The sequence below is a fragment of the Rhipicephalus microplus genome, chromosome 3 (genome assembly GCF_043290135.1).
Source record: "Rhipicephalus microplus isolate Deutch F79 chromosome 3, USDA_Rmic, whole genome shotgun sequence".
In the NCBI taxonomy this organism is placed as follows: Eukaryota; Metazoa; Arthropoda; class Arachnida; order Ixodida; family Ixodidae; genus Rhipicephalus; species Rhipicephalus microplus.
Window position 1 is genome coordinate 12508407 of NC_134702.1, and position 27428 is coordinate 12535834.

Genomic DNA, 27428 nt, shown 5'->3' on the forward strand with positions numbered 1-27428 from the left:
CTGCTCCGAAAACACATCCCATTCTTGACGACGGATCCCAGCTTCACTGGCTTGTCGCCACAACTTGTCGACCAGCTTCACTCGTCTCTTCTGACCATCTTCGGCTTCAGCACTTGTCGACGGTTCTGCAACTTGCCAAGACCGGATCGACAACAGACAACACACGACACACGCAAGTGCCCTCGGTCACCCGACAGAACACCAGACAAAGTATAGTACAACATATACCTATCTACGTGTCTATCGGAATTTTGTTCCCCCTACATCAAGAGGCACATGTGGGACACAAGACTCTTAAAGTAAGAACTTGAATTTTTCACACTTACAACAACGCAACGAATTAGAATACCACATAAAGTTGGCCCCTTGAGATCACTCTGAACGAGAGCGCTCAGCCCAGGTCGTGATGAGGTCAAAATTTTGCCCCGAATCGCCAGCGAGAAACCGAAAGGTTGAGAAGGTACTAGCTAGAACGCACTACTCAATGCACCTGCATTAGCGTTCACCTTTCCTTTATTTTTTTTTTGATAGCGAACGTCAAAGTTGCGCTGTGGAGCAACATGCTCCCTCTCAGTAACCGGCCACCTTTAGGCGACGATACCGATGCGGCACCAAGAGCGGCTCACACTTTCGACGTTGCACAGGGGAACAACGATACGGCTTGCTGCGGATTGACTCCTCACCGCTTAGCTCGATATCGTGTTCGATCACCTTCATGTTTCCGGGACGGTCCGAAAACACATCTTCAAACACCAAAACAATCTTTCTCAGGTCCTCCTTCCGGACTTCACTTAACCTAGGCTCTAGGTTTATCTGCTCCCGGATTACTTTCGATCCCCCTTCAATTACCTCACTAGAACTCAAAATTCCTGCTTCCTCTTCCTCTGAAGCATTCAACAACAGATTTACGACCGCGTGATGTTGAACGTATGGTTTCATTAAGTTGTAAATTTTGTCCGGCCGCCTTCCTAATTTCACTTTATAAGTTGTATCGCAAGGCTTCGATAATACTTTGGCGGGCCCTTCCCAATCAACCTCAAGCTTGTTCCTTTTGGATGGCTGCAGCAGCATTACCTGATTATCAACTTCAAAAGCGCGCTTCTTCCCCGATTTCTCGTAGTGCTCCTTCGACAGCACTTTTGCCGCGTTTTTCTGGCTTTCCACTAGCGCTTCAATTTGGCTTTCCACTAGCGCTTCAATTTGGCTTTCCACTAGCGCTTCAATTTGGCTTTCCACTAGCGCTTCAATCGAGAGATCCTCACGCTGCTCTCGAATGAGCGTATCTCGATCAACTCTCGGCAGCTCGCTCCAACTTTCCGCTACAGGCGAGAGCGTTGCAACCCTCTCGCTCTGACTCAATGGCGCCACGTCGTCTCCCCCAGCGCATACCGCGCCGGCCGTGTCGGCGACGGGCCGCTCGCGTGACTGCTCACATGACTCATGCGGAAACTTTCCTTTCTGGGGTTCCGTCGACCCGCCGACAAGGTCACTTGAGAGTTCACCGCATGGAACCAGGTCCAGCTTCCGCGAAAGCTTTCGCGCTTGCGATCGCGTGAGAGCCATGCACGCTAAGTTGGGGAAGAATGATTTGCCCTGCTCTTTGAGAAGCTGCTCCGAGTTGTTGGAGAAAAGATAAGGAAAACGATCGTTTAGCGCGACAGACACAGCCGCTTCGGTGCAAAGCTTACCGAACGGGCCTTCAATGACAACGGTGGCGATTGGTAAGCGAACACTCTGCTCCTCGGCGACTTGCCTGATCCACGCGCATTCTCCTGTGAAGTCATCCGGAGACACCAATGAAGGATGGACAACGTCCATGGTTGCCGCTGAGTCTCTAAGTGCTCGGCACGTTTTCTCATTCACCCTAATTTCTTGGAGATACGGCTCCAACAACCGCATGTTCTTTTCCGATTCTCTAATTGTTGCAAAAGCAAACTTTTGCTTACAGTTTATCGCGATGTGCCCTTCCTTTTTGCAGTTGTAGCAGATTAGTGGCTTCCGTGATTCAAACGCCCGTGTGGTATCAGTGCGTTGTTTAGAAACCTCACTCGATTTTTCCGCTTCTGTTTTCCCTTCCTCTACAGTGTCCTTCGTAAGAGACGGGTCCTTTTTGAAATTACGGTGCGGATCGGGTTTCCGTTGATCAGGTTTCCTTGAAAAGCCCTCTTTCCTTTCATCCTTTTCAACGCGCACTGCTCTGCTATGCAACTTTCGGCGAGTATAATACTCCTCAGCTAACTCAGCTGCTTTGTTTAACTGTACTTCACTAAGTCTGTCCTGCAACCAAAGCCTGACATTATCCTCGATGCAGCGGTAGAATTGCTCCAATGCAACGCATTCCACCACTCTATCGCGGTCGTCATAAACACCTTCGCCCTTGAGCCATTCAATTAAATCGGCCTTAAGACGAAACGCGAAGTCAACGTGTGACTCATTCCCCTTTTCAGCATACCGGAACCTTTGCCTGAAAGCCTCGGGTGACAACTTATAACGTCTCAAGAGCACTTCCTTAACCTCGTCATAGCTCTCAAACGCTTCCCTCGACAAGCAAGTTATCGCGTCGGACACTTCGCCGGGAAGAAGAGCTATCAGGTTCTGCGCCCAAAGAGACCGCTCCAAAGCGTTTCGCTCACAGACATGTTCAAACTTGACGAGATACTTCGCCATGTCCTCGCCTACTACGAACGGTGGCAATTGGTCCCTAATTCTAAAACCGCTGACCTGAACTGTTGGAGAAGCTACGCTAGGCGCCTGCGAACACTGTAGGATTGCCAATTCTAGTCGTTTCAACTCTAGGCGCTCTTGTCTCTCGGCCTCCTCGCGCTCGCGACGTTCACGCCTTTCAGCTTCCTCACGGCGTGCTTTAATATCCTCCCAGGCCTCATCGACTTCCTCAGCCGACACTCCCTCATCCTTCATGATCTCAAGGATCGCTTGCTTTCGTTTCGCACGGCCCAAAGTAATGCCGAGTTCCTCACAAATTTCGATGAGTTCCTTCACCTTAAGGTTCTCCATCGTTCACACTAGCCTCTTGCTGTTTGCCCCTGTTAACAATTTACTTGCCGTACCCACTATAAGTCAACTAGCAAGACGCGCAAGCAATTTTTCACTCTCCCGTGTTTACCCCCTCCGCATTAACCTTGGTTTCAAAGCACTTCGACTTTGCTTGAAACGATCAAAGCTCACTACAATGCTTCACACAGCCCTTCTCTAAACTACTACAACCTTAGCTAGAGTAGTCTGGTGAACTGAGGGGAAAACATCAGGCACTCACCGCATCGATGTCGCTGACGCCGGCCGATCCCGCAGCTGCCAACCACTGTTGAGAACGACGGGCCGATCCCGCCGAAGCCCCCACTGTTGCGAACGACGGGCCGATCCCGCCGAAGCCACCACTGTTGCGTAGCGTAGGTTTATCAGCTCGCGACTGCTTCTGCGCAGAGCTGATAAGACGAGCGGACGAGACGACGGTGAGTTAAACAAGGTTTATGTACAGCATATATACAGAAGCGTTACAATTTCGGCACTGGGGCCGACAGAGACTCGAAGAGCCGAGCTCTCCTCTCTAACACATAGGTCAGCCCTTCGCCTAAGACCGCTGACTCACACACATGCCGGCTCTCCGACACGGGGCCTCCTCTCACTCACATAGGACCGCCGATCGCGACGCGCCGCAGGGCTTCTTTTATTTACACCGGGTCCAACCAAAATGTCCAATCAGAAGCGCCGCTGGCCGTCAGGGCAGATTCCTCCAATGGGGGGGTCGCCGCGCCATGCGTCAGACCACCAGACACGAGACCGCCGGCTCGCTGTCACGTGCGCAGATGACTCAATGCACGTGGGCCAGAGACGCGCCGCGCGTGTTTACGCCGTTCGCGCCAGGCAGACTGCGGGCAGGCCTTGACCCAGATTGCCTTTTTCAGAGGCACGGCCGTTTGACGAGGACTCGCTGGCATAACACTACTCAATCAACTGCAACACATTCCTGCGCACAAGCTTCCATTTTCATCTCCTCAGATAGGTGTGAGTGTCGATAACGCATCTTACTTTTTTTTTTAAAATACAGACTCTCTAGTCATCTAATCAGTTCATTCGGATCACGAGCCACCAGGAAAAAAAAAGTTCGGCATTTGTCGTCGTGACAACGGGAGTAGATGTGTAACGTATACGTTCACGCATTCACATATCACAGAAAAAGGGTGGATGTAGGAGTTCACAGAGGGTAAAACACGAAATGCGAATATTGTGCGTTGCGACCACCCCTGGTCTGGAAGCGAACCCGTGCCCTCGTGCTTAGCAGCACAACGCAGTCACCACTTAGACATCACGGTGGGTTATGTAGTTTAGCTAGTAATATCTACCAGCTCTGCAGTCAGAAGGCACAACGACAGTTTGCTGCGAAACGTGATGCATCAAACGTATCAGAAAACGTCGACGAAACTGTTCTGCTAACGGTATAGCAGCAGTGCAAAATGACGACTGTATCGATCCTCGGCGAGTAAAGGGACAATAAAAAGAAGAAGAAAAAATAGCTCTCGTAGTATCAGTATGTTACTCTTTTAGAAATCCGGCATCACTCTGCTCGTCGCGACAAGACTCTTGACTAACGAGGAAACACGCAAAAATAAAATGAGTGCGGCGACGACGCCACTTTGAACTTGACGCAGCAAACACCGTGACGTCACAAACTCTCGCGGCGTCTACTAGGATCTACGTAGTTCCTATTCGGTAAAAATGAAATACATTTCATGACCTCAGAGGCGCCCATAGCCTTAACATTTTGAGTTTCAGGAAATTTAGTTAAACCTATGCGCCCCAAAATACGACAAAGTCATTTTGAAATCCGTAACGTCTGTGCATGTGTGTGTGTGTGTGTGTGTGTGTGTGTGTGTGTGTGTGTGTGTGTGTGTGTGTGTGTGTGTGTGTGTGTGTGTGTGTGTGTGTGTGTGTGCGTGTGTGTGTGTGTGTGTGTGTGTTTGTGTGTTTGCGCGTGCGTGTATGCGTGTGTGTTCTTTTTTCTCTTTTGTTCAATAGCTTTTTATTACATTTTCTCGCTTTATTTCCTTCCTTACCTTTACATTCCCCCTTAGCCTTTCCCCAGTGAAGGGTAGCAAACGAAAAAATTTTCTTTAGATTAACTTCCCTACTTTTCGCTAACCTTTCTCTCTTTCACTTCACCTTGATTTTATTTCCTATTACGATGCCTCAATTAATGACATTCGAGTATACTTTATCCATCTAAACCGACTCATTGTTTAATTTTAGTGTTTCCTTTCATCTAGAATCACTTGAGTGCGTTGCTGTTCGTATACCAAACTGAATGGCAATATAAGAAGTGTTGTTCGCGTGTTCGATGCTCCACGAGTTCACGTAGTGGATGCCGAAGTTGGCAGCCGATCGCCTAGCTCCCTTCCTCTCCGCTTCCACTGGAGGGGAGCACTCTCAAGGAGGTGGCGCCCCCAGGCGCCCAGCGGAAGCTGCGGTGGCGCGGACACTTTGTGAGCCTTCTGCGTTGGCGTTGCCGGCCGGGAGGAGATGAAGAAGAGACAAGTTCAGACCCCCGCCCCCCTTAACCCTGAGCCCTCCTCGGGAAAGTTTAGATTTTGCGCGTGTCAGCTCGCTATTTTGGGCCAGTTGGTGCGTCATTACTAATTTGCTTGAAAGGAGTGGCGTGAGCTTAAATACCGTGAAGAGCGAGGATGATACATAAAGAGTGCCAAACTCAGGTGAAAATTAAATGTGCGCAATAATTCATCTACACAATGTATGAGTTAAGAACTCCCTATAAGTGGACATTGTTCTTGAGGTTTTTTTTTTTTTTGAGGAAGCGTAGTATGATGGTGTTATTCAAGTTGTATGTCACATGTGGAGTGAATTTGTTCTGTTCAAAGAGTTTGGGCCCTGTAGACCTCTATTTTATGTTCGACTCCTTTAAGAGCTATACGGAGTGGCCACGCCTTATTTGTGCACCAGCATCAGCTTCAAACAAGTAAATAAAATAAGATCATGCGTGATGCTTTTGAACACAGTAGTTTAATAGGATAACTGGTGCCGTTGACACATAGAGACCTCCCCCCCCCCCTCCCTGAGGCGCATCCTAGTGATGTCATTATGTCGTAATTGTGAAGGCTGTAAGATATAGGAAAATGAGGGCGTTATCCGAATGTTACACGCGGTAAGTAAACGTAGATACACGGCTGGCTTCAATCAATTAAGCATACCCCGGAGTTCTGTGATTATATACGAAGTGAACACAAAGTTCATAAACAGCGATCCGGTGGCAGGATAGCACACAGGCCCACAATGTACGTGCAGCGTGGTCAGTCTCACCTTTTCTCCAAAATAAAGCACCCATACGCGTAGACACACTTCAATCCACATCGGCTAAGCCTGCACCCCGACCACCTCGAAGTCTACTTCTCAACCAAACCGTGGCGGCATCTGGCGGTGTTGTACACGGCGATGAACGTCGGGGCTGCACGCGCTCGTCGTGCGAATAGATAGATGCGCGGGCCGAGAGGTGGGGCCCGACGCGCGTCTGCTCTCGCTCAAGAGAGAAAATACAAAAGAATCTGAGAGATGAAGGAGGTGGCTTCGCCACCATGCACTGACCGTGCGCTACCCAGCCGTGCTGACAGGAGTCGCAGAGCCGGTGGCCTCCTCCCTTGCCGGGCGTGAAGCACTCGCAGCCACATCCGGGTCGGGTGCAGCGGATCGCCTGCGGGTGCGGCACAAGAGGTTATTAGAATGGGCGAAAGGCGCGGAGAATGCTCGCAACAGGGAGCGCGCGTGCTATATGCGCCGCCGATAGCGGCGGCGTGCTCAATCGCCCCTGCATACCCGCACACAAACCCTCCCAGACTGTGTAGCGCATCGCTTCTCCGAAGGCAACAACAACTATACGCCAAAAAAGACAAGCACGCAGGTTATGAGCCACGACGGCAATCGCTATATTGACCCCGATGTCCAGCACTGCAGCGGTGCGGTTAAATACCGCGCAGTGCAAGGCAGGCATAAGCGCTGAGATTTACTGCCGATCTCGTCTCATTCGATATAAGGAGCAGGCGTAGACGCTGCATAAATGTGAAAGGCAACATCCATTAGGTATTCTATAGGAATGATTACTGAAGGCAGCTCGAGTCATGTTGGTATTTGCTCCCTGAATAGTTGGTCCACTCAAGATGTCTGCGCCGAGTATAGGGCGGAAGCGGTCAGTTGGTTTTGAATGCTTTTGAACGCTTTAACGCGTTTTTTTTTAATACTGGTTATCCCTGCACTGCTGTATAAACAAGTGATCGACGATACGTATGTTACTTTTGCTGCTGTGCATGCAGTGATGTTTAGAGTACTGATAGGAACGGAAGAAAATGAACGCGGTGGTTAAGAAGCTTCTACAATCAGCTAGTGGATGACTGCATTTGCAGATGACTTTCAGTTTCAGACAAGGTACAGAAGAAAGATTACCCGAGCGTAATCGGGCCAGTGGTTTGCTTCGCGCGTTTTGAAGAACTCTATCGAGACACACACGCTCTGAAGTCTACTTTTATGTAACTTAAATATGCCTGTTCATTTGCATCACCGTTGGGAGGAGAAATAAAGCCTGTGCGATAAACTCTTTAGAATGAACCGTTGTATTCTTTTGCTTTCGCTTATTCTCTTTGTAGCAACTAGGAGTTTGAAGCAGACCATGGCAAAAAAATTTCTCGCTTCAGCATCAAATAGCCAGCAGTTTCACTTTCTCTTCATATTATTAAACAATAGCATCTGGAAGGAGGGTCATGGACATCCATAGTGTGTATATTACAGGCAGCTTGTGGCTACGAACGTGATAACAGTACAGCAGATATACAGCAGATTGTTGCTGGAGTGACATTAGTGGCCATCAGTTTCTTATAGGTTTAAACGATATAATTTCGCCATAGTAATTCAGGAGAGAATATATTTTTTTCAATGAGTAAGCGAAAGTTCCCTTAAAAGTCGTCGAGGACAGAGCTGATGTACTACGGGAAAAAAAATCAATCAGGTAGTCCTGTGTAGCTTAACGTAAACGCGGCTATTTCACATTATTTTTATCTTTAAGAACAAATGAACAATATGCGAACATGTAAATGGGTTGTGTATTATAGCGCTAAGGATCGAAACACGACATTGTTAGCAAGAATAATCACACGAATAACACAGACCATTTACAGACCATTAACGATTTACTCAAAGTACCGGTCAATTTCACATTTGATTAATCTTTTTTTTCGATATTGTATTGTACAGAGCACCAATGAGATCACTAAAAAATATTGTACAACAATAAGTAAAGCCAAGGGAAGAAAAAGATAAAACGTGTGTTTGTTTTCACCCCACTCATCATTTCATTCTAAAACTGGCACACATTCGCTCACTAGACTAGTCAATACCACTACCTGTGCGTGCGGCAGCTTCTTTTTTTTTTTTTTGCACTCTGTTTGCGTCTAGCTGTAGTCTTTTCGCCAGCCTTCAAACATGTGCACGTAATGTACAATATATTGCTTATCGTATCTTCAACATTAGTGTTGCGACATCGCACCTTTGCGATCAAAACCTGTTAACCACTCGTCCACTGGCCAAAAAAACAAATAACAAAAAAGTAGGAAGAACACTAGAAGGGCAGAAGGAATGCGAAGAGAACGAACAATAGAGGAAATATGGATAACGCAAAAAAAGAGGGGGGGGGGGACTCTAAACTCGAAGCTTTAGGGTCCTTTATTTGAAAGCGATAGTGACATCGTGTTCCTAGTGCGAACTTCAAACACTTAGTGCATGAAACCTTTTTAACCTTGGTATGCACCCACTATACGTGACTTTAAAGAAATAGGCGCAATAGCGTGTGCGACTGTTGCAGTGGGTGACCAGCTTTAAACCACGAATACATTACGATAATCGCATGATCTGACGGCCGCTCACAATGGGCGCTTGTGTTACGCATTATTATTGCAATAATTCATGTTGTATTGTGAAGAATCTATATACAAGACGGGTGTGTGTGTAATGCATGAATGTTACCTTCACTGCATTTGCAAGCAGAGAAAGTTCTTTTTCACTGCAGTGCATTCACAAGCAGACGCGTGGGCGCATAGAACGTCCGCTTACCACCCAAACAACCCGGGTTCGATCCCCACGCTGATTCAGGAATTTTTTTTATAATGTGGAGCATTTTATAGGCGCACCTACCAGCAAATCTGACGTCGACGGGGTCGTCATTCATTAAATAGGAATGGTTAAGACGAAATAACAATTAATCACTCCCAAACTAAAACCAATTACGCAACATTCACGCGATACCCCGAGTACTCTGCGACGCATTTACTCGAGTTCCCCCCGTGGGGAGATGCGAGCGGCTTTTTAGGGGCGAAGCTCCTTATAGCGGCACCCGTTCGTCCCACATAGTATGTAACCAGTCTTACGCTTTGACCTGCAAACATTTTGACCTCCAAGGTGGTGCCGGTGAGAGATTCCTTCTGTGCGTTGTTGAACAACAAAAAATAGTGCTCAATGTACATGCCAATAGCTGATAATGGGATATGAGAGACAGGGGCATTCGGCTTTTAGTTAACGCGCACGCTGCGATCCCCATTAGCAGCCATTGCATGTACATTGAGCACTATCTGAAGGGAAAGGGTTGCTACGTTATACCTGCTGGGTGTAACCACCTTAGTTTTAGAAAGGTTTAGCGAGCGTTGAGCCGCAGTGCCATGAATACAATGAACTAGTATATACCATGAATAAACTCAAGGTAGTTAAAGGTGGGAAGTAGGCACGAAGTGCAAGCCGTAAGAAAGTAAAAGCCGAATTCTCCTGTCTCTCATTTCCCATGCAGCCATTGGCATGTACATTGAGCTCTATCTGCCAGGAAAATGTTGCTACGTTATACTGGCTGGGCGTAACCTCCTTGGTTTTAGAAAGGTTTAGCGAGTGTTGGGCCGCAGTGCCATGATTACAGTGAACTAGTATATACCATAAATGTGGGAAGTTGACCCGAAGCGCAAGCTGTTAGAAAGTGTGCGTGTGCCACCTCTCGTTTAGTCCTTGGAATGTCCGCTGGATGGCGGTGTTTCTATATGGGGAATCTATGATGAAAAGATGCGAGATGGTGGTACTTGGAGTGCTGAATAGATGGACGAACGGACACACAGACAGATGCATGGATGGACGCATGAACGGACGCAGGGGCGGATGCATGGACGAACGCAGGAACGGACGCACGCACGGACGGGCGGATGGACGCATGGACGGTCGCACAGACGGAAGGAAGCAAGAACGAATGGACGGACGAATGCTTCGCCCCACTCTCCATCACTCCGTGGATATGCTGCCAATTTTTTACCATTTCTTTTATTTGCATCGTTCTCAATTTTTTCGGTCTCGTGTAAGGTGATGATTTTTCGCTCGCAGTCAACGACGCCGACACCGACGCCGGAATATCTGCGAAACGACCTCTTAAACGCTATCGTGTTATACAGGAGCGCGCTGCAATACCCGCCTCAAAAAAGCGAGGAACCAGAAGCAGGCTTTTCCGCACAATGTCTGTTAACGTGGAAAAGCAAGCTTTAGGAGCAACCCTACGCACGCGCAGACAGTTTGTCTTTCTTTCATTTCTAGCTGCTGTAATTTGAAAATTGACATCTGCAAAATGAAGTGTGGCGGTCATTGTGCACAGCAGTAAAAAACTTTATGCGGCACATAAGAATAGCTACATTGCTTAACGTTACATTTGACGCATTGGCTCGCGAGCTTGTTGCTGAATAAGATGACGCTTTCCACGGTCGTGCAAGCTTCGCATTTGTTTTTGTGTGTATACGTATTCTGTGCATACTCCTCCGCTTTTTGTTTTCCCTCCGTCAGTATTATGAGCGTTCGAGTCGCCGCATTGGACACACAAAAGTTCAGTGCAACCTGCTCAATGTACGCAGTTTTTCTTAGACGCTAACAAATCAGGCTTGCTTCCCAAAACAAAGAGGCTCTGGCATACACGCCGAAGTTTACATGTGCGGGTTTGAGTCACTCACTCACTCACTCACTCACTCACTCACTCACTCACTCACTCGATCGCTCACAAATTTCGAGTGCCTTTCACCCCAGGTCATGGCGTGCCAAATAATCATATCATATGTATTTTTGGCGTTAATGCATAACCCCATCAATTATCAACTAATTTTAACGGCTGCCCCGCCGCGGTGGTCTAGTGGCTAAGGTACTCGGCTGCTGACCCGCAGGGCGCGGGTTGGAATCCCGGCTGCGGCGGCTGCATTTCCGATGGAGGCGGAAATGTTGTAGGCCCGTGTGCTCAGATTTGGGTGCACGTTAAAGAACCCCAGGTGGTCGAAATTTCCGGAGCCCTCCACTACGGCGTCTCTCATAATCATATAGTGGTTTTGGGACGCTAAACCCCACATATCAATCAATCAATCAATCAATCAATTTTCGGCATGTGACATAGCTTGAAAAAAAAAAGAAAAATACGTCCAAGCTCTCATCAACCGCTGTTAAACTTTTTTCTTCGCTGACACGAAACAGAAGGACAGAGTGTCTGCAACTTTTGCGTAACACATAGATAATGTTAACGCAAAACTGTGCGAAAATCTGAACTTTTTCTTTTCGGTATTTCATTTTTCTCGCTAACTTCATATTGTAACATCAATCAAGACACCGCTGGGACGCTTACAGTACGTTTAGCGGCAGAAACACGGCCGTGGATTAGACTTCGCAGCACACGCAATGAACTTGAGCAAACGACACTTGACATGCGCGACACCACTACTGCGAAATGGGAATGAATGAAGTAGCTCAATTCTTGCAAGCAGATCCTAATAAAGAGAGGAAGCCAGGTGATTGCCAGGCTAATCCGGCCATTTCAATGAATGGCTTCGTCGCACTTGACTCTGTATCGGACATTGCACTCACGTTTTCTACGTCTCTTCCTTTTGTCTCCGTATTTTTTTTTTCGCTAAGAATTCAAAGTTTCGCATCTTTACTAACCCGCCTAACTCGACGTACTGACGGACTGACAGGTAATATTAGAGCGTTATGTTGATAAAACAGCTTGCTTTTTAATTTGTCATAAAATATTCTCTCTCTCTGTTTTTTTTCCTGTATGTCCCAGCTGTAAAGAGAGCAGCAGCACAAGGAATGCGCTGAATCGTCCACTTGCAGCGTAAGTTGTGTTTTTTATTGTTTAATATGTTTATTATTAACGACTTGCAGTGGCTTACAAAACATCGCTGAGTGGTGCGGCCAATTGCAGATCACAGTGCACCAAGGAAAAAGATGTGTTTATTTATAAAAACAAAATATTTCATTCAAAAGCTTATACCTATAGTTACAGAAAGTAGTTCATCCAGAAAACGTAGCGCGATAGAGAAATGTCAGTTGTTTCAATTCCCGCGGGCTCGTTCAAAAAGGGGAGTTTACCGGCGCTGCAGCTGCAGGTAAGGAAGGCTACATTGTTAATTTAATCAAGCGCGATGTTCTTTTTTTTTTTAACGCTCAGTGGGATCACTTTTAAAACAATCGGCAGCCACAGCTGCTAGTGGACAGGTTCTGTCAACCCAGTAGATGGGAATGCGCGCTCGAGTGAACACGATCATCGCTAAGCGTGAATTTCGATTCCCACGAGGAGGAAGGAGCTCAGGCGCGTATAGAGGGACGCTATACGTCACTTGGAAATCACCGGCGGTGCTTGTATAACGACGCAGACTTTACACCGGGTAGAATTTTTTTTTAACCAATCCTCACGGCACTCCACCCACGTGTTAAGTGGAGCGCGTTTTGCGTCGCCGCACACAATTTGCGTCTGCGGCTCCGATTCACCGGCTCTGTCATCCCACCGTTCCTGATGCGAACGTCGAGTATGCGTTACGGAGCTCCGCCTGAAGCGTGAGAACTTAGCTGAGGGAACAAATACTGCCAATATTGGCCCCATTTACAGCCGCACAGCGTACTTTCTCTGGGCGTTACCGGCGGGAGTTATTTTGTCTTTCCGACCCTTTTCCCCACCCCGTACAGGGTAGCAAACCAGTTCATCTAGGTTAACCTCCCTGTCTCTTCCTTTTACATATTTCTCTCTCTTTGTCTTGAAACATTGCGTGGGTAGATTATTGGTGCATTATTTACGTATATCAAGTGAAGATATGCATGGTAATACGATTCCTCTGTCAACTATGTCCGCTCCTTCAAGTTTTAGGAGAGCGTGGCTCAACGCTGGCGTGCCCAGTTGTCGGAAGCGACTTGTTTAAATGCGTTGCATTTTAAAACGAAATCGCTGAATTCAGTACGCTGCCTTGATGACAGAGTCAGCGGAGCTACGCGGGTCAGCGCTGGAAGCACTGAACTTGACACTGCAACGCACTACTATATAACCGAGAACCTGCAAGATATGCGGGCGTGCCTATGGCATCATTTCTGGGGGTATGAAAGGTTGCAGCGACAGGCTCAGCTAAGGATATATTGTATAAGCTGAAGTTTGAACAGTTCTCCTTTAAAACACAAGAATCACTTGAACCATGATCAACGAGTCATTCGCAAGGCATCAGACAGCATTCTTAGAGAACTTTAGTTCGACGCTGATTCATTGGTGCCTTTTTTATTAATTTGGTAAGTTATTCTTTATTGTTATCATAGATGAAACTGAGTTCGTTTATGTCATCTATTTAAGCCTTGAAAGTACGGCTGAAATGCGAAAGACCGAGAAATGCACGGCGCACATAGGCACAGCGGCGGAGACAGCATTTAGAAGTTGCGTGAACTTTCTCTTTCGTGGCGTTGATACATCAGCCCAAAATTGTAATAATCTTTATAGAAGCTTTCTGTAATGATCTAACTCAAATTATGGTCAATTTCATGAAATATTTCTAAACAATTTACTACAATACATTCGCTATCTGCTGAAAAACACAGGGAAATGTAAAGTTTCTGGATTATTTTCTACCTCAGACTAAGTTAGTGAGTGAGCGAGTGAGCGTGAGTGAGTGATTGAGAGAGTGAGTGAGAGAGCGAAGGAGTGGGCGAGTGAGTGAATGAGCGAGTGATAATGGGTGAGTGAGCAAGCGAGTGAACGTGAGTGACTGTGTGTAAGTGAGTAAGCGAGTGAGCGTGATTGAGTGAATGAGTGAGCGAGCGAAGGAGTGGGCGAGTGAGTGCATGAGCGAGTGATAGTGGGTTAGTGAGTAAGCGAGAGAGCGTGAGTGAGCGAGCGAGCGAAGGAGTGGGAGATAGTGAATGAGCGAGTGATAGTGGGTGAGTGAACGTGAGTGACTGAGAGAGTGAGTGAATAAGCGAGTGAGCGTGAGTGAGTGAATGAGTGAAAGTGAGTGAGCGAGCGAAGGAGTGGGCGAGTGAGTTAATGAGCGATGTGCTTGTGAGTGAGTGAGTAAGCGAGTGAGCATGAATGACTGAGAGTGAGTGAGTAACTAAGCGAGTGAGCGTGAGTGAGTGAATGAGTGAGCGAGCGAAAGAGTGGGCGAGTGAGTGGGTGAATCTCTCTCTTCATCCTTTTTTTTTTCTTTCTGGCTCTTTCGTTCACTCTTTCTCACTGTGGTACATTTCACTCTATCCTGCCCTCCTTTCTTTCCTTCTCGCCCTCACATCTGTTCTCTCGCTCAATTTTCTTTCCGATCACCTTGCTTTTCTTGACTACACAAGTCTATGCTGTGCTCTGATAGCCCCTCACCTTCAAACGGTGTCTACACGGGTTCGAATCTCGGCTCGCGAAGAACGTTTTCCCGATATCATTTTTTTCCTTTCTCTCTCTTTGTGTTCGTTGTCTCGCCCATCAGTTATTGCACCCCGTGTTGGAGCACTCGGCACTTGCATTCTGGGAGCGAAGCAGAAGGTAAGGGCGATGACGACGATGAAACAGTGGGCGCGCATGCTCTCTTCGCCCACTGTTTCTGTTGTTATTGTTGTTGTTTTTTTGCGGCGCCATCACACAGACTGTGGTGAGCTGTAACATATTTTTTGTTTTCTCTAACAGCGAAGCTGTTAGAGAAAAACAAAAAAGGTTTTCTGTCCTTTACGAGGCTCTAGCTGTTTCGACCTTCGTTCCCACCGTTCGCGGTAGACGTACGAAGAACAACGATTCCGTCGGCGCGCGCCCAATCGCGCCCAGCGATGGCGCGTCCAGCGATCGGCGGACAAAAGGAGAATCGGCGCGGCTCTTCTCCCTCCTCGCGTCGTTTCGGGAAGGAAGAAAGAGCCTCGGAACGCGGCAGCAGCAAAAGGTCAGAGGACAAGAGGCCGATGTTGTCCTTTATGAGGCCTTATATAAACCAACCGCCGCGCCACCCTTTGGCCACCAGCGCTCCGATAACGAGCTCGGGGCCTGCGTGGGTCCCCCGCAGGACACCCAAGGGAGCCACGTCGGCTGATGGAGGAGGGCCGCAGCTGCGCTCGCCCGCGGGCCTGACCGGGGTTCGGGTCGGGGGTCAAATTGCCTGCTCGGGCCGATCCCGAGGGAATGTCCCCGCGCTGCTCTCTCTCTCCCCGTCTCCTCTTGATGCCGAGCTGCAAGAGCTCCTCTGTATAGCTTCAGTGGGGAAAACGCAGAGACTTCCAGTTCGCTCGCTTTTCTTCTGTTCGAGCGCCTGCTCTCTTCTTCTCTGTCCGCGCGAACATCGAGTGAAGAGCAAGAGGGCGCTCGGGAGATGCCGCAGCAGCAGGTGTCGCGAATTTAGCCAGCCGTTTCTCGTCTTAGTTTTTTCGTTCTTTTTTTTTATGCTCGACTACAACAATGCTGTAGAAGGAAGTAAGGAGTGAGACAGAAAGGGAGTAGAGGCGTGAGGAGGTATAAGTGACGACGTGGACGGGAGGCTTGATGAACGACAAAGTTGCAAGCTCTCATTGCCCCGGAAAAAGCGAGAGAAGAACAGCGTGATGCGGGAAAAAAAAAAGAAAAGGAACGGAGTTATGGTAACGCTTTTCTGGGCTTCCGTTTCGAAACTCCCTGCTATGTACGCGAAGAATGTCGCCTAACGTTTCTTGAATGAAGGAGTTTGGAGCGTCTCGTGATGATGCGACCACAAAGCCGAGAAACAGCATAAAAGACACCCATGGATTTACGACAAGTTTTTTTTTTTCGGTGGTCCACTTTGTTGGCCATTTATGTGATAATTATTATACCCGAGTTAAAGATAACAAATACCGTTCACTATGCTTTTCTTGTGCTTAATTATCAGTTACATTGGTTAAGTTATGTCTCATAGGCGAACGAACCCGTCCGACTATTCCTTTTCGTTCGTTACAATTCGAAGCTTAGTGCAGGTGCAGTATTTGCTTCTGATTGAATGTTACATGATGTGATAAAGAGAGGAAATGAAACAGCGTAGACAACGGTTACGACACTTGGCAGCGACCAACTCAGCACTCCCAAGAAAATTGATTTTGTTTTACACGTTTCTTTCTGGTGATGATTATCTTCAGTTGCAGATGGGCAAACTAACAGTTTTCTAGCTGAGTCACCATGGAAATACTTGATCATTTGAAAGTTTTTCAAGTTGTTTTCGCCGAGAATTTAGGTTCATATTGGAGGCCGAAGGAAAGGAGCAAAAAAAAACGCGAAGAGAATATTGAAGGAATATAAAATTGATGAAACAGAAAGGCGGCGATGAGCTTACATTCTTATTATTAATGAAAAAGGTGGTGCATGCGCTGCTGGTTTAATGTCAGTGCTATCTTTCCCTTTGAAGTTCAGGTAAGTTTTTTTATTCTTTCTTGTTTTCATGGCACAATTTCCTTCACTCACTAGAGTGTAATAACATTTCGTGCGCAAGAGGTACAAGTCGGCGTGTGAGGAGACATGTATACTTGAAATGATAGATCTGTGAACATGCGATCAATCGAAGCCTTTCTACAAGCTCATATAGTTCTATCGGTATACACAGGCTTGTGCTCTATAGCTTGTCACAATAAATGAACGCCTCCACCTCTGCGTAGCTCATGATTTCTCTTGTTGGGCTGGTTGTTTGCAGAGACGCTGGCCCTGCCCAAACAAGAATCAGCGCTGGCAGGCAAACGAAAAGAATTGTGCCGTGTATACTTGGGAACGCCGCTAACGAGTGCGCGGGCTCCTCAATAAACGTTCCTCGAGAGACTCTCAGCGGTCAGCCAGGGCAAACTGTAGCCACGACCACGGACGCCCGCGTTGGTCAACCACATCGTCAGCCGCCCGACGTGCTCGGGAGAGCGCCCTGGGGACTGCGCGAGCCAGTGGCCAACAGCCCCGGCGGGTGCCATGCAACACGCAGTGTCCGGCCGCACACCCCGTTCCGTCTCGGACACCGAGGGGGGCTCGAACCCTGATCAATGTCGCGGACGGGGCTCTGACCACGTCGTTAACGGCCTCTCGGGGCTGCCCTCTACCCGTTTCCAATCAGGGTTGCCGGCCGCGCCACGTTCTACGTATTTGCCTGATCCTGCAAGCGTGTGCTGCAGCTTGCAAGACACTCCCCGCCATCCACTCAACCGATCCACCGCCGTCCACTGTTCATGCGCCGCGGCACTCTCCGGTGGCAACGAGAGTTCGATCGAAGAACCATTCGCGAATATATAGGGCTCGCCCAATGCCTGTATTCTGGCGCTCAGTTTGTCACTCCCAAAACCGCATGAAAAGGGTTCCCCATTGTGTGTTTTTGTACACCTCGTTTTGCCATTTCCACGGAGAGGTGTTCCAACGAGACGGCAACTGTAGGTAACTACATTCGTTTATGATGAGAATCATTTCGTATACGAGACCAGCGGAAGGTAGTAACACACACACACACACACACACACACACACACACACACACACACACACACACACACACACACACACACACACACACACACACACACACACACACACACACACACACACACACACACACACACACACACACACACACACACACAGAGAGAGAGAGAGAGAGACACACACACACACAGACACACACACACACGCACGCACGCACGCACGCACACACACACACACACACACACACACACACACACACACACACACACACACACTCTTCAGCAGCTCTGAAACCTGTATCCAGATAACCACGATTAAGGAAACGATAACAAATGTCTGTGAAATGTACTTAGGAAGGGATGGGGACGAAGGGCTCCTATTATATCCTCGTATTTACAAATACAATGGGTTCTATTTCTTATGCCATCTCTCAGGAAATGGTATTGACACCATCAACACCTATCCTATATATGTCAACCGCCGTGAACTTCACAGCCGGCATGGCATTTACATATCAAGTGCAGTTTTTATACATTTTTCTTGACTATGTACATCGTGCCATAGTGAAGCAGATACCCATGACGATGACATTGAGCCTTAATAATGGAGTTTGTGGAATACAATCGGTAACCCATGGGAGGTTTCCGAAGATACAGTGAAGCTGACGAAGATAGATATAGGAACACTAACTGGTGGACGAGGTGATTTTCGACGGCCCTTCCACATTAATATTCATAGGGGCGTACTCCATGGATAACGGGTATAGTGTGCTTTGGTCTGATCACAACCGTGTTTTCTGCCGCCTTTCACTCGCTGTATGTATACCGAATAAAAAAAGTTTGCAACAAGGTGCGTTGAAACAAGATGTGAGTCAAACGCATCCGAAAGTTATAACTTCAGCAGCAACGAAAAGCCGCTATAGAATGTGCAGTGAACTCTCACTTGAGTGAACTTCAATGGACCCATGGAAATCGTTCACATAAGTGAAAATCCTCTAAACTGAATATAAACTATAATACGGACAGCATTGGGCACAGCAGATTAGCAATTAAAAGAGCAAAACTCAATTGATTTTGAAAGTAATTCTGTAATTTTCATTTGCACCGGTTTGTGCCCTTGAAGTGCACGAAGAGCCAAAGCCGACCCGAGAGTCGACATTTCTATGCACTGCTCACGGGCGCAACTCGTTGCTGTGATACGAGGTCTCGTTACTTTTTTCGTCCTACAGCCTCGGCTAGATATCCAGAGTGTGAATCTGCCTCCGCGATTGCAACTTCTTCACTGCACTGTTCTGCTTTCGGTTCCAGACGAACACTAAAAAACGATTTCCACATCTGATATAGTTCTGCGCAGGTAATGAAGCGTACGTTGCTCGTTTTCGTCTAACGCACTGCCGCCTTGCCTCAGTGGCGCTGCATGCACAAGCGATGTTGCACCACCGCCGATGGTTATTCGGGGGTGGCACGCATTGGCTTACGCCAGTATTTAGGGACGCAAAACTTCGTTAATTTGATCTCAAAGATAAGCTCGGGTCTGCAGATTAAGTTAGCACAACTGAAATATTCGCTATACAGAAATAGCGAACTATAGCACTATAGGTGCTACACACCAACACTGTCCGTGAACAGTCATAATATCTGATTCAGTCCAGTTACACCAAGAAATCGCAACAACGCCCTCAGAACAAATTGCTTTGAACACCAGATGGGCTCATGCTCTGTCAGCCACACAGGTCAGCTGGACAACCACCATCGCACAGATAGCAGGGAGCACAAAGAAAATGACAGCATATCCACGAGTGAATGATGATGAATGGGGCGAAGCTTCCATCCGTCCGTTTCTGCGGCCATGCTTCTGTCCATCTATCCGTCCGTGCCTCTGTCCGTGTGTCCATCTATGCGTCAGTCTGTCTGTCCATCCATTTTTATGTCCATCCGTCTGTGAATACGTCCGTCTGCCTGCCCGTCCATGCGTCCGTCCGTCCGTGCTTCCGTCCACCCGTCCACCTGCCTGCCTGCCTGCCTGCCTGCCTGCCTGCCTGCCTGCCTGCCTGCCTGCCTGTCTGTCTGTCTGTCTGTCTGTCTGTCTGTCTGTCTGTCTGTCTGTCTGTCTGTCTGTCACTCACACTAGCGCCACCTGTTGAGTGAATCATACAATTAGGTGGTTACGAACTGGTCGCAAAAGACATGCATGGACAAACCCATGGATTTAGGAGCTTCGCCCAAAATAAATGTGACAAGTAGGCATGATGACAGCCGCCGCTGGTTCACCCCGAAACGGGCATACATATGATAATCCGCATTTACGTGAAATCCGTCCTCCAATTAGCTGCAGCCAACTGCATATATACTTCCGATGACGCTCTTCAGCTTTAGCGATGCAAACTGGAAGGCACGGTGTACCACCCTTTCCGACAGGCGAAGGCTCTCCTTTTCGAGCGGTTCCTTTGTTTCCTTTCGCACCTCTTCCGACCCGCGACTCGTCTTCTTTTCGCGCGGTCTTTCCCGCACTGCACCTGGCGCCCGCTATGCGAAGAACAGCGACCGATCTCCTGCGAGGTGGTGGCGGTAGTGCATGAATAAAACAACGCCTTCTGCCACTTTGTTCGGGCCGTCCGTTTCTCGGCGCGCCAGATCGAACGATGGCGAGAAAGCGCGCGTGCGTGGAGCCGCATCCCTATTCAGGCACCGCAGCCGCGGGAGCGAGGGATGGCCGACTTCCGGAGCGCGAATCACGGGGTCATCCAGCGGAGCGCCTCGCTTCCGACCGTTCCCTCATAATGGTGGAGAACAAAAAAATCGATGCGGCCTTCTCGCTTTTCCTTCGGTTCTCTTTATTACTCGCCCCGAACCTCTCGTCCATTCCAGACCTGCCACTTATTGACTGCCGGTATATATGTATGAGATGCCCTTGAGAGCTTTCTCGAAGTTACCGCAATGTCGCGCTTGAGCCAATCCGTATACGCTAGCGCATGATCCTACGCAAGAACAAAGCCATGTGTTCGATTGCCGTTGTTGTTTTGATGTACGTTAAACGCAAGAACGCTCGTATAGTATAGTATAAGAGAGCGCAGTAAAGGACTTCATCAGATCAACATTATCACTCTACAAAACGGCGAGCCTCGGAAACCGTGAAAGTCGCGGGTTCGAATGCCGGCTGCGGCGGCTGCATTTCCGATGGAGGCGGAAATGTTGTAGGCCCGTGTACTCAGATTTGGGTCCACGTTAAAGAACCCCAGGTGGTCGAAATTTCCGGAGCCCTCCACTACGGCGTCTCTCATAATCATATGGTGGTTTTGGGACGTTAAACCCCACATATCTATCTAACGGAAACCGTGAAAGATGGAATTTGTTGGCAGGGCATAATAAATGTATACGAACAGCGTAAGAAGTAAGGGCTGGCGAAGAACACATGCAGATTACTGTGACTGTTCTCATTCACCTGTCCCTATTTCTTGGGATGTTTCAGAAGTCTCGCATATGCATCAGACCCCTTTTCGAAGTGGGAGGAAGAGGCCTTTACGGATGATCGAGCTTGCGTATATAGTGTAGAATTTTCTTCTCTCCTTACTTCATCTTTGACACCGTCTTAACCAAAAGGCTATCCAGTGGTACTAAGCCTAATTTCCTCGACTTCTTTTTCGTATCTTCTTTATCTTGATCTATGGGATGTCAAATTGTATGCCTCGGTATATCAAAGTTGACATCTCGTCTCTATGTGGCATCAACAGTGCCTCCTCAACCCGCACCCTGCTCACCTTGTATTGTCACGACGTCACGACGCGAGAGGTACTGAGATCGATACCCAGCACCTCCACCAGTGTCACGACGTCAAAACAGAGGTCTTGCCGCAGAGAGTGAGACACCAGAAGCAGGTCGGTTCTTTTAATAGAACGCGCAAGAGAGTTCTTCTTTCTCATCCATTTCCTTCTACTTCATGGCACATGCACAACTGCCATTGTCTTTCTTTTTGACAAGCACGTGACAATATATATACAGTCACCGATAACTGTCGTGAGAGATGGCTCACGCACGGATCCCGTAACGGTCCACAGAAGAGATTTCCACGAGAGAAGAAAGTCAGTAGTTGCCAGCAAATCTTTCGACGAGGCAATGACACTTTATGTATATTAGATCCGCTGAAAAGGGGCCGTAAAAGTCCAGCCAGCATCACACCTTGAGGACCATATAGGAGAGCGAAGCTGTGAGCGCCCTAGTTTATGTGATTGGCTGGCGAGATAACGCGGTGTGGTAAATCCATCGCTATAGATTTGAAATGTGTACGCGGGCATCACCATGATTTTCTTCTCCACCGCTAGATTTTTCAATTTACAATTCACAATAGTGAATTGATCGTTAGATTTACCATATCGAGCACCATCATCACCATGTTGTTCACCCTCATAATCATGATCATAACTATTTGGGGTATCACACTTATTTCGTTTTAATGATCTCTTTACTCACTCCGCTCATCTGATTACGTGAGATCCTTGACTACTACTACTACTACTACTACTACTACTACTACTACTACTACTACTACTACTATGCTAGCACGACGACTACCACGACGACGGCAGGTAGACCATGGCAACTTCACTGTAAGAGAATCTCTGGAACCCGCCTGCCAACGGGGGACACTTAACAAGAGATACGTACGAGTTTCCATAAAGGCGAAGGTGCACGAGGGTGCGGAAACTCGAACCTCCGTCTAAAGATTGCTGCTGTTTCGTTTTACATTATATACGCTTCACTCTTGTACTGGTGCACTTGGCACGGGGCAAAGGTCACGCCGCATGGCTCGGAAGCTGCAGAGAAGCTGCACATCGTGAGCTCGCACCAAATCAGCGAGCGGAAAAGGAATCGGTCCCGGAGCCTCCCAGAAGGTTGCGACGCCGTGGCCCTCGCGCACCGAACCGCGCGACCGGTCACGTTCGGCGGCGCCTCGATGCACGGCGACGTCACGCGCGCGCGCCATAAATCTGCGCCACGACGCACGTGCGCCGCCGGCTGGGCCGCCTCGAGAACAAGGGGGCCGCCCTTTGGCCGTCTGGCTCCTTCGCCACCATAAAGCATCCGCGCCGCTGGCCAACAACGCATGGCCGCGTTAGCTCATGGACGTCGGCGACGCCATCATGCCTCCTGCAGTATACGCCGCGAGGAATTCGGCACGACTCCGACCGCGTGCGCTTGTATGTATACGTGGTCGTCTGTGGTGGCTCATCCTAAAAAGCCATGACGAGAGCTGCACAGCGCATAATGGTGACGAAGAAGACAGAACTGACGAGCACTTCTCCCTGAGTTGGCGCTAGGGCTCTCATCATGGTCTATACCCCAAGCTGCCACTCCACCAACAGCCATGTATAGGGAAATGCACAAGTGAGCTGTGGGCGTTTGGTAGTTCCTGGCACAGATGAGCACTGTGGAAAAGTGAGCGTTTGCTTTCGCGTTTCTCCTCTGCTGAGAGCTTCGAGAACGGCCCAAATTATCGTCTTCCAAGAACTTGACGAGACGAAGTGGAGAGAGAGAGAGCAAAATGGAGAGGAAAGGCAGGGAGGTTAACCAAGCTTGGCTCGGTTGGTTACCCTACACTTGGGGTGGCAGAAAGGATTCGCTCGGACGTTTGCAGCAAACCGAGGCGCTCGTTAGAAGCAACTTAATCTACAAATGTTTGGATAGTGTCATAATTCAAGTTGGCAAAGGTTGCTTAATTTATCAACAAAAGACCTTTTAACGACATTTGTTTTGCTATTGTTTTTTTTTTCAATTTTGAGCTCCCGCTGATGTAACTCACTTAGTGAGCGCCAGAAGCCAAGTAACGCCATTGGCTAGTGGTAGAGTAATTATTGCGAAGCCGCCCTGTTGACAAGGAGTATCATCGTTAATGTGATGTACTGGTCTTATATCAAGCGGTGCTTTGATTTCCCGAGTAAAAATATTGCACAATATACGCACTATCGTATATTCTTTTAGCAGAATAATAGAGCCCTGAACACGGGCCACGCAACAACGCGAACAACTGCAGCACAACTCGCAGACGCTCTCTCCCAGGTGCAGAACAACACTCAAGTCTATACGGCCGTGCGACCTGTGTATCGCTTTCAGTCAGCCTCAGGGTGGCTAATGTCGTGCACGAAGACATGCGCCCTTTCCTTCGCTTTTTTCTTTTCCGTTTAATTTCGGCGCAGCAGCCGCACCGCATATCGCGGGGTGCGCCGATTGTTGATGAACGAGCCACCGCACCCGGGGTGGGCCGCTCTGTTCTTCCGAAGCGCTGTCGCCTTCTTCGATTCGACCTTAAAAGAGAGACGAAAACGAGAACAAAGCGGGCCAGCGTGCGTTCGAGAAGGGCGTGAGAGCGTCTCCGGAGATGGAAGGAGCCCTCGTCCGCGCACCTCTGCGGCGGGTGCGCCAGCGCGAAGGAGAAACCGAAGAGGCCGATTAATGGGTCTCAGCCGGAGGTCAGCCGGGACAGCACAGCGACGAGAGACAATGGAGGAACGTTTCTCCTTTTGAGCACGCCCTTTCCCGTCGCCCGGGCTACACTGCGGGACAAGTAAGGGCTGGAGAGGGGGGCTGTACTGAGGAGGGGGGGGGGGGAGTGCGTCGTCGGCCGCGGCGGTGAACGAGCGTGACGGCTATCGGGCGGCGGGCAAATAAAAACACGCCGCAACGGCGGCTTCGTTTCGGAAATTAAGGGGCGTGTTCGGGCGGCGTTGTTGTTCAAACTTTGAGAGGCCCTCGTACGCCTTCGCGGGGCTGTCCCAGGGACGACCGCTTCTCGTAGAATGGGGAGAACCGAGCTCTCTCTCGTTTGCCAGGATATCTATCCCCTCCTGTTTTCTCCGGGCCGGGGCGATAGATCACCGAGCGACTCTTCCTTCGGCTGCGTGCGCTATACGGAACAAGCCCGCCTCCTCCTCCCAGCTGCCCAGGTGCGCTTTGCGCGCGGCCGATACAGCGCGCGGGTGACAGCTTGGGAACGGCGCAGGCTGCCAAGCACCTCTCTCAGCTCGCGGGCCGACTTTGTTTTCAGGCTGGGCGCGACGCATGGTGGCCGTCCTCGTCGTCCTCCCGACTCGGGTATTGAGCCGCTCGAGCGGTTGTAACCGTGTCCCGGCTGACAAAGCTCACGGTTATCCGAATTAGGGTCTCCTTTGTGCTTCGTTGCATACTGCGTTGTAACCACATGAACTCGTCACCTCTGTCCACCGTCATGCATGGCCAGGACGATGAGCACGCGGATGATGACAGGGTCAAACAGAGGAAGTGCCCGTTTTGGCTCTCGAACCGGAAGAGAGAGAGGGGGGGGGGGATATTGACGATTACGATGCTCTCTAATGCGAAATTCGGGCGCAGCTCCAGGTTTGTTTTTGTTTGGCGATGTATTGAGGCGAAGAATTTGAATGCAGTTTAGGCAACATGTTAGTTAACGTTGCAATGCCATTTGAAAGAAGGCTCGTCCGACATCTCATATATTGGTCATTTCTGAAGTGAATTGGACTCCAGGTTTTGACAAAGATATTGATATTGATCGTCAGAGTCACCGAAATCTGGACACTGCTTCTGAAATGTGAAGTGCTTGTTCCACGGTTGTGTATTAAATACATAGTGACCAAATTGAACATACATGAAAAAAAAATTTAAAAATGCTGGAGGCTTGTTGCCGCTGTCTTTCTCATGAACATTCTCATGAACATTATTATCTTATTCACATGCGGGCCGCTAGCGAAAGGTCCGTGGGCCGGGTTTTTGAGACACCTGTTCTGTAGAGTAACATCTATTTGAAAAAGAAGACATGGTAAAAACGTGACCACGATATAACAGCGTAATTATGGTAATCACTCGCATACAAATGCATGTGCCTTCATTCCATTCTGTAAGCAGTAGGTCCACTGTTTCAGCATCCTGTGGTCACCCAGTCGCCCTAACGAACTGCAGCGGACCTGTATCTGCAAGTCGAATCGGGGACAGTAGCACAATAGGTGATCAATGTTTTCTTCGCAGCCATAGACGTTGCATGCCGCACTGTCAGCCATATCGGTGAATGATGAATGCGCTTTGCCGAAGGCAGCTGTTGTGTCAGCACACGAGAAAGAGGAAGCAACCTCACCTGGGGATCAATCAGGGTCGAGACCATACGCTATAATTATAAGGTCATATAGAATGCTTTTACAAAAGAGATTCCGTGCACTTTCAGCCGCAGGCGCGATGGAGGGGCTTCTCGTTTCCTTGGACGTATACACCGCATTCACTTTACGTCCGCACTCACAACGGCGGTCTAACAGTTCTGGCGCATGACGTCATGCTGAGAAATGTGGCAGCTTGGGCTACTTGGTATGGCATGACGATAGTTATAGCGCGAGAACAGAACAACGACACAAAGACAAGAAAGACACGAGCGCTCGTGTCCTTCGTGTCCTTCTTGTCTCTGTGTCGTCGTTCTGTTCTCGCGCTATAACTATCGAGAATGCTGACCCACCGAAATCGGGATCGAAACGCGGTCGTGGTGGCAGGCTTGCATGCGGAAATATGTTTTGAGAGGAGAGGGGGTCATATTTAGAAATTTAAAGTAGTGTCGGGCAGGCAAATTGACATTTTACGCTATATATATATGTATGCATCGCAAAAAAAAAATTTTTTTTTGGGGGGGGGGGGAGGGGACACGGGTTCGGAATGCTATGCCACTGCGCGGCGGCCGCATTTCGATGAAGGCTAAATGGCAGAGACCAATGCATTTCGATTAAAGTCCGAGTTGAAAAGCACCAGGTGGCCGAAACTTTCGGAGCCCTCGGTGTCCCTCTTAATCACCGATCATGGTTTTGGGACGCAAAACCCCAACAATTATTATTACTTCGCGCCTGCACTCGCCCCTTATATATCCCTATGCTAAAATTAAACGCAATCAAACAGCAGCCACAGACTCACAGTCATACTTTGCTATAGGTTCGAGAGAGTTCCCTCAGTGATAGACGCTCTTGGACCGTGCTTATGTTATACACTGCTGTGGTAATCTCCCGTGGCGTGCGTGATATGTCGGTATGTCTAGCTAAGATGCATTCAAGTGTAAAACATAATACATACGACTGTCTCGCACCTGAATAGCAACAACAGTCGATTATAATGCAGAGCGTGCAGTTAATGATTTGTTGTACGCCTGCTAATTTATGCTAATTTATGGTACACATCGATTACCATCATGTATGTACACAAACATTAGAATATAATAAGCCACACGGTGCTGTCACAGCATGTTACCAATACCGTACATGGCTGTCGGTACCAATAATCAATGCTTTACTAACACATGAATAGATCTCGACATATATGTACACAGACATGAAATATGTCGGCATAAACACCTTGAATCGCTATACTGAAGATTGAGTGCAGAGTAGATCACGTATTAGTGGCGGCATCTTGTTGCGCCATTATAAAATCAGTGAGAAACGTTCTTGTATTATGCAGCACATGAAGACCTTGTTGAAATGAAGTGTCATACAGTAAACACTCGTTAATTCGAACTCTAAGGCGGCTACAAAACTAAACGGAATGAAGCGGAGACCGAATTGGCGGGCGGGCGCTAGAATGAACGGACATCGCGTCGCACTGAGCGGAATGGACCCATGGAAGCCACCTCTGGACTCGTTATCACGAATGTGGCAGGTG

The 27428-nt window shown here is 48.5% G+C and overlaps 1 protein-coding gene and 1 long non-coding RNA gene across 3 annotated transcripts in view; one reads left to right on the top strand and one right to left on the bottom strand.

The window, feature by feature from the left end:
• LOC142803595 (uncharacterized) overlaps positions 1-18607 on the top strand; it is a 76926-nt gene extending 58319 nt beyond the window's left edge. Inside the window, exons 2-3 of the long non-coding RNA XR_012894185.1 lie at positions 12134-12184; positions 16995-18607. This is a non-coding gene — a long non-coding RNA (uncharacterized LOC142803595). The remainder of the gene's footprint in view (positions 1-12133; positions 12185-16994) is intronic.
• The window catches only part of LOC119182172 (zinc finger protein basonuclin-2-like), a 302065-nt gene that overhangs the window by 135949 nt on the left and 138688 nt on the right, over positions 1-27428 (bottom strand). For both annotated transcript variants that reach the window (XM_075888896.1, XM_075888898.1), the window contains exon 3: positions 6613-6718. In XM_075888896.1, coding sequence (XP_075745011.1) covers positions 6613-6718 — 106 coding nt within the window. The remainder of the gene's footprint in view (positions 1-6612; positions 6719-27428) is intronic.